General features: G+C 27.1%; 2 protein-coding genes across 2 annotated transcripts; both read right to left on the bottom strand.

Annotated features, from left to right (window-relative positions):
- Nucleotides 1-550: 550 nt before the first annotated feature.
- Nucleotides 551-1,483, bottom strand: LOC112682065 (V-type proton ATPase subunit F). The gene is made up of 5 exons (XM_025552528.1): nt 1,321-1,483; nt 1,072-1,153; nt 927-1,009; nt 738-860; nt 551-663 (listed from the first exon to the last, which is right to left on the bottom strand). The coding sequence occupies exons 1-5, from the start codon at nt 1,372-1,374 to the stop codon at nt 637-639; spliced, it is 369 nt and encodes a 122-aa protein (XP_025408313.1). The 5' UTR covers nt 1,375-1,483; the 3' UTR covers nt 551-636.
- A 2,817-nt stretch (nt 1,484-4,300) lies between these two features.
- LOC112681966 (pinin) lies at nt 4,301-5,663 on the bottom strand. The gene has a single exon (XM_025552361.1). The coding sequence runs from the start codon at nt 5,427-5,429 to the stop codon at nt 4,359-4,361; it is 1,071 nt and encodes a 356-aa protein (XP_025408146.1). The 5' UTR covers nt 5,430-5,663; the 3' UTR covers nt 4,301-4,358.
- Nucleotides 5,664-8,137: the final 2,474 nt, after the last annotated feature.

An 8,137-nucleotide genomic window follows, 5' to 3' on the forward strand; every position in this document is an offset into this window, starting at 1 on the left:
TGGTACACAATTTTGTACTTACCACTTAAGTATAATTGATTTTAAGTAGACAAAATTGTATATAATTTACTTGAAATATTTTTTGTTATACCCTTGTATTCGACTAGTATTAATCAACTAAAAATACATAATGTTGATCTTACTATTGTATATATTTTTATCAATTACTATGTATTCTCCTACATTTGTGTTTCATGTTAGTAATATGTTTAAAGTTGGAAATTACTATGTGTGTATATTTCCAAAATATTTATACATTTAAATCCAACTACACACCCATCATCCATAAAATGTTCACCTTGTTGCATGGCAACTAGAAATTACCAATACCTGCAGCAACTGTAATTCAAAGTGAAAAATTGCTTTTGTTATATTACTAAAATACTTAAATTACACACTTAGTAGTTTCTGCATCATATAGAAACCCCTTAATACATAATTTAAATATATTTAATAGCCATAGTTCATCTTATCTAATAAAAAATATTAAAACTTAATAAATAATACATTTTCTTTTTCATTGATCAGAATTTACGAATATATTTTTAATAAATAATTAGAAATGGAATGTTAAAATAAAAATGATCACTCTAACAACAAAAAACAAATGATAAAATAATTTGGTAATTGAATTTTTCATACGTCCTCTGGATTGAACATTCCCTACAAATTAAATATAATAATTATTTTATCTGTTTAACTAAATATACTAATAAAAACCAGACAATAATACATACTTTAGCACGACGCAAAATTGAATCTTTACTAGCGTCATAAGGATGATCCTTGGACGGAATTTCAAGAACTGCTGGAATTGGCTGTGTGTGACCATCAATTACATGACGAATTATTTCGGCCACCTAATATAAAAAATACAATTACATTTTTCTGTATAACACATTACTTATTGATATAACATCACTTACATTTTGGTTTATGAGTATAATGTCAATGTCATCCCGTTTAATAAATCCTTTGAAGCACTCTTCAATATCAATCACCGCCGTGTCTACATATCAATTAAAATATGATAAAATAATATAACAAATGCAAGCACAATGCGATAATTACTTTTGTCAACAACCATGAAGTTTGAGTGTCTATGTTTGTTGATTTCGCCAATTCCGCCCAATAAGAAACCAACACAGGTGTCCTATAATTAAAATGAATTTTATAAATATAGGCGAAATGCATTTTTAGTTTTTGAAATAAAACCAAAAATATTGACATGGTAATATCGAAAAGGGCGGGTCTCCTCGGTATTTTAATTGTTATACACAATAATTACCATCAACGTATGTGAATATACTTTATACTCACTTCGTCTCCAATCACGGCCAAAAGTTTACCCTTTACTGCTGAGTGTAGAGCCATTATTAATATTTTACTCGTTTAGTTCGGTCGGTTAAGAATGGATTGTTACGTATCTTCAGAGTTATTAATAAATTGTAATCTACACTCAGCGTGAGCTGTGAAGACAACGCTCTTATCATGTTTTCATTTTAAAATGATAACAAAACGAAAAAACATATGTTTTAATTACACCGATCATGGCCTTAGAAGCACTATATATATATGTATGTATGTATATCTTTAATCGTGTTCAGAAGATATCTTTTAAGACCGTGTTGCCGATTATGACAAGGTTTAAAACCTCATGATTGTAATATAATATCACCTAATACTATAAATTATCATTTATTTGGTATTACGGTTTGGGAAATTCGTTGCTCGTTAGGTTTAAGATTGTGTAGGCCATATTCACAAATGTATAAAACAATATTATATTTATTATTATATTTTATTTATCTGTGTAGGTACCCAATTGTATAATATAATTTGCATTCGCTGTTAATGAGGTTCATTTTTTGTCCCCCCCAATTCTTCTAGTCAATCAAACGAGTAGTGATGGTTTGGCCGATTTTTTTAAATTACAAATTGTAACTACCACGAATATTAATAATTTTTACATAGTTTGAATGAAAATTATTTAATAGTAAAATATTTTAAACGACTTATTACGTATAACTATCATCAGAGCAGTGGCGGCGCGAAATATTTTACTTCATGAGTCCTGTTACGATTTTACCCACCCACACACCCACCTAAAAAGAAATTTAAAGGTAGCTTGTAAAAAGAGATCCCCCTCTCTAAGATGCATATTTACGAATACCCACTCGATACCCAATGGTCAATACCCACCCACTAACTTGAGTCTAGGAACTCAAAAATCTGCCGTCACTGTATTCAGGGTAGTGCCTTTTTGAAATTCACCTAATAGTTACCCATTTTATCAAAACGGTGCATAAAAAATTAAACATTAAACCACCAAAACAGCATTCGTCAATATAATGATTGAAGAAATATGTATATTTGGTATTCAAATATTTAAAATAAAAATTTCATACAACATTGAATATATATTTAATTTTACCTGTTGAATATGAAATATATAATAAAAATGTATTAACATTCTAAAACAAATATTTAAAAATTAATGAAAATTTAAAATTGTATAAACATAGGTATTATACTTTATTGAGTGTTTAAAAATGTAAAACTAATGTATATTCAAAATTTATCAAATATTAAAATTTTTTTAAAATATTTATTGAATAAATATATCAATGCTGTGTTGGTACAAACCATTAATAACATAACTGATTATAATTAAGTACCAATATTCATAATCGACAGTACGATACATATGATCTGACTTATTGGAACAATGTTAAAATAAATGAATAAAGAATAAATATGTGAATTAACTGTATAATGCAAGTATCATTAAATTAAAACTATAAAAGAGGTATCAACATTACATTTATATAATAATCAATGGATATTTATTATCATCAGAGATAATATCTAATATATTATATTAAACAATTGTTTCATACATCTGTGATTATCATTGAGTAATACAGTTAACCAGTGCTCAATTTGGCAAAATTAAAAACATCTGTAATCTCTATTCTATGATTAAAGAGTTTATTTAAAAAAAAAAAAGAGCGACCCCAAAACTTGTTAAGCGTTATAATGTAATAATATTATGAGATGGTAAAATTTCTGAAAATTAGTTTAGATACTCTGGTTACACCCTCAGGACGAGCACTGCAGTAACATTAAAATTCTAAATATTAGCTAGAGTACTATAAGTTTAATTGTCTACATAGTAATTGATACACATCTATAAAACCATTTATTTTTTTAAGAAACATAAAATTGATGTTTTAAAAATTACAAATTTTATTTTATAATCAAATTGATGAGTAAAAACTTGTTCATAAAACATGATAATGGATACCTAATAATAATTATTTTAAACAGTGTTAGCTTTAAGCTCATAAAATACTATATATTCAATATATATATACCTTTGTAAGTATAAGTATTCTAAAATTTTTAAAATTTATACTTCCTATAATTATTCAAAATTAAAATTTGAAATGTTTGTATATTAGTGATAACATCAGTCAATAATAATAAGTTGTTCAAAGATAACAAAATAAATAAAATTACAGTAAGTGCTTATAATATATGGTATAGAAGTCATAATGAATAACTATCACTCTAATATAATTCTATTGTTTTTATTAATATTAAAACCATCTGCTTTTGGAATTAAATATTATTAAATTATAGCAGCTTGCACAATAAAAAAAAAATAATAATAATAGTACATTCACACAAAATTATATAGTTTCAAGTACAATTTTTATATTAGGTATGATCAGGTTTAATGAATTATCAATAATGTTCATAATTTAATATAGCATATAATGAATAATGTAATAAATATTCAAAAAGTAGGATTGTTACTTTACTCGAGGAAAAAGTTGTGAACTGCTGATTTTTAATTTTATATATATATTAATAAGCCAATTCTTGTAAATTTGTCATAAAAAATAAAAAATGAAAATTGCAGAAAGATATTTTTTGTTAAACAAATGGTTTAAATGTGTTTGCTGTGTTTAAATCTACATTAAGAAATAACTCCACAAAAATAAAAATTTTTTAAAGTCACACAAGTATAGATTTAATTAATTATATAAACAAGAACTTATAATATAAGGTGTTTAAATTAAGATAAACTCAAAGACTAACACTTAAGAATAATTACATATTAATTTTACACAGAAATAACTAAAATGGCTTATATTCATTTCACAAATTTTTGAAATATATTCAAATACCATAAATAAATGGATTAAAAAAGTGTAATCTACAAATAAATTAAATTACCTCAATTCATGTTTGTATGTATTATTTAAAATAATGTTAAAAATATTAAAACAGTATTTATAATAAAATATACAAAATATTGAGGTAATTTAAATTTGTCACAAAAATTGTTTTTAATCATAATTAAAAGTTCCATTATCCTGATGCCTTTCATAAACATCAACATCTGCATCCTCTTCTTCGTCTGCTGCTCTTACTTCACCTTCTTCCACTCTATCTTCATATTCCATTTGATCATTATCAGGTTGTAACAACTTGTCTATTTGACTTTCAACCATATTCCTCTTCTTTCCTAAAATATTGCTCAAGTATGTACGTGTCTTTTCCAATTTTTTTTCAGTCTTTTCATTATGTATTTTAGGCAAGTAAAATACAGAAGGATCATATTCCGTTTTGATAAAATTCATAGTACAATTTATTTGACGTTCAAATACTTCAAAATTTCTTACCAACCCCATTTTAATTTCTATATTTTTTATGTCTCTTTGCTGTTGTTTTCTTTGCATAAATAATTCTCGTTTTTTCAGGACTAATGATTCTTTTTCTTTCAATGCTTCTTCTTCGAGTCTCCTCTCGATTTTAGCTTTTTTCTCTTCTTTATCTTTTAATTGAGTTTCTTCTTTCTTAAACTTTTGTAAAGTACCTAATAATGATCCAAACATACGTCTATTTCGTTCTTTTGTTACTTGATCACCTGATTGAGCAGCTAAAACTTCAGTACGAGATTTCATGATTTTAGATGACAACATGACCTGAGATTGAAGTGCTTTTTTTGGTGCAGGATCATCATCCAAATCATCGTCTTCTTCATACTCTTCTTTTATGGGTTTTTGGTGTTCATCTGCTACAATACTCCCTAAGCGATCTTTGGCCGATATCCTAGCTGAATTATGTCCATTTTTAAAATTTTTCGCTGTTTCATTGTTGTTAACAAAAACCTTACGGTTTTGACTGTCATTTCTAAAAGACTTATTGTTGTCACGTAATCTCTTGACGTCTTTTTTTAACTGATCTCTAAATTGAGGTTTTTGGTCTCCTTGCTGCAATCTCTTATTGAATTTACCATGGTTATGTTCATCAAACACATCACGGCCAGTAATTTTTTTCAACGTTTCGTGAACGTCATTTAACCCTTGGCGTTTTTTTACCAAGTGTTCTTGCAAACGATCCAAAAGTGTAGTCATGTTTAAACTTGCAATCCCGTTAACAACCAAGCAGATAACTGAATTGCTTTTTCGTGCCGTACCAATACAATTTCAATAAATATTAATTACCTGTTAGACCACGGTCGTTATACCAAAAACATTAAATAAAAACAAAAGAAACTAATATTTAATTGCACAATTCAAAAGTCGAAAAAAACATAAATTGACTAGACGTCTGTCAAAATGAAAACAAACTCGTGAAACTCTTTGAATATTTCGTCTGTTATCTTAATATTGTCAGAGCGTGTGTTTATCTATTATAGTTTTGGTACCAGGTAACTTGGTATTATTATAAAATATGTTTAGTAATGATTTCTAGATTAAGAGGATAATATTTGAAATATCCCGCGTTTAAATATAAATCATTTACTTCTAAAAATGAATTCCTTCTACCATCACTTCATGAATGCAATTTCAGATATAAACACCAAATACAACAAAATTAACATTGGCTTATAGAAAATACACGGAATTTTACGATTAAGCACCTCTGACATTTTAAGTCCCATTGTTTCTATAATTGCCCTCACCTTTTAGCTGTAGATTTTTAAAACAGCATTATGATTTATGTAATCAAATCAAATTATTTATTATTATATTCAATCATTTTTTCTCGATTATAATTTTATTTTTCCATAATTTGACGAGATTTTCTTTGCCTATTACTTCGTATTTTTATGCATGTTTCAGGCTGAATATTTTTTAGAATATCAATAAAGTAGTAATTATTTAGATGACTAGCGATAAATAGAATATTTAATTTAGAGTGAAATGCCTCATAAATTTTGGTTGTCCGATTTGTCGTTGATGCATATTCAGCCCAACGATTTGGAAGTAAACTTGCATCTGTTGTATTGTAAGTTTTCGATATGTATTCTATAATTTTATTAATTCGTTCATCTTCAATAAGTGAAATGGATAATAAATAATTTTGAAAGAATTCTTGTACCTCAACTGGATGTAAGAAAGGCAACCCATTAATATACTTTAAAAGTTGACTAGATTTGAAATCGTATTGTTCTAAGACTTTCAGAGAATAATTAGAGGGGACACAATTCACCTGGCTGTATATTAACATTTTATTTATGGGACGCAATTCACCGAACCCGGAAATATCTATGACCGGTGTGGCGTCATCATTATTTGTACTATAATCATTACGATTCAAAGAAACGACAAAAAATAAGATTTTTATTTATCATCAAAGCCACGTTTAAAGGGGGGCAGGGGGGCAATTGCCCCGAGATGGCAAATCTTTTGATTTTTGATGGGATGGCAAATTTTTGAGGATCAACATAAAATAAAAAATATATAATTATATAATTTTAGTATGACTGTATAACTATATACATAAACTATATAATAAACTATATTATTTCTATTACGTATATAATATTTTTTATTCTGAATTGTAATTTTCTTAAGGGTGGCATAATTTAATTTGCCCCGGAGCGGCTACATAGCTTAACGCGACACTTTTAATCATCAATTACTTTAAATTGTTATATAATTAACTATATAGTATATACTGACGGTCTATAACTTATCCGTATTATTCATATTTTATTTTCGTATGGACTAAAATTCATAATTTATAATTTTGAGAAAATAAATTTGGAATTTAAATAAGGTATTATAAAGGATTTATATACGCATATGAAGTCTATAACATACTTTATTTAATATTGTGAAATATCTTCTAAAATCCATAAATTTAAACTTGTGACATTTCTCGACTATTTCTATACATCGTATTGTCGAACCCTATGTTCACGGTCGCCAACCTATGACCGAGATTCGGAAATCAGAGTACATAGGATTTTGTGAAGGAATTTTTAGTAAGTATAAAAAAAAAAAAAACAATTATAATTAGATGGTATTGGTATAATTTATTTGTGGAAAAAGCTCGGAAGGGCGTCAAACTCCATCCAAGAAAAAAAATAAAATAAATAAATAACACAAAACTCACAAAACAGAACAGAAATATAATAAGTGTCCGCCGTTCACTATGACATCTTTGTATAATGTTTAACTATACCAGCCAATATATGAAATAATAATAATTCTACATACATTTTATACATAATTGTTTCATTATGGTTCGGACCATAACGCCGCGGGAGGTAATGAACTGCTCTGCTCCATGTTGAGTTTATAAAACAACACTAATAATAAAAAAATGTATGTTGAGGTTCCGGCTTGCTCATCGGACGGAGAGTGATATTTCTAAATCATTACGAGCCCTCCGATTATCATGGGACTTTGCCCAATGATATTCTTAATTATTATAATCAAACGAGTGCAGTACGTTGTGCCTTGTAAGAATGTCGGCGACAAGAGGTGTACACTACATATACAATACAAATACAGAACAAGAGTATATTTGTAGCGTATATTTGTTATATTTGTATATTTGTACAATAAATACCACGCCAAAGAAAACATCTCGGATAAATCAATCTAACCACGAACAAATTCATACTCTAAGTAATTTTATAATATTATTTAACATTATATTATACTAAGAGTATTATATTATTATTAGGAAATTAAGCACCATATTCTTGAGAAGTTGTTCTTTTTACGAAACTAAACGAACTAAAAAAAAAAATTACCGGATAAAGAATTGAAAATTTTACAAGCGTTTGAATTTTTTATTTTGACAAAACCAAAGGTTTCCGCGATTT

Source organism: Sipha flava, unplaced genomic scaffold, assembly GCF_003268045.1.
Source record: "Sipha flava isolate LNK unplaced genomic scaffold, YSA_version1 1_pilon_pilon, whole genome shotgun sequence".
In the NCBI taxonomy this organism is placed as follows: domain Eukaryota; kingdom Metazoa; phylum Arthropoda; class Insecta; order Hemiptera; family Aphididae; genus Sipha; species Sipha flava.

Coding starts and splice junctions, on each gene's coding strand:
- LOC112682065 (XM_025552528.1), bottom strand. CDS start 1,374: ATGGCTCTACACTCAGCAGTAAAGGGTAAACTTTTGGCCGTGATTGGA. Junction 861..926: donor TTATACTCATAAACCAAAAT/GTAAGTGATGTT, acceptor TTTTTATATTAG/GTGGCCGAAATAATTCGTCA. Junction 664..737: donor CAATTTTGCGTCGTGCTAAA/GTATGTATTATT, acceptor TTTAATTTGTAG/GGAATGTTCAATCCAGAGGA.
- LOC112681966 (XM_025552361.1), bottom strand. CDS start 5,429: ATGACTACACTTTTGGATCGTTTGCAAGAACACTTGGTAAAAAAACGC.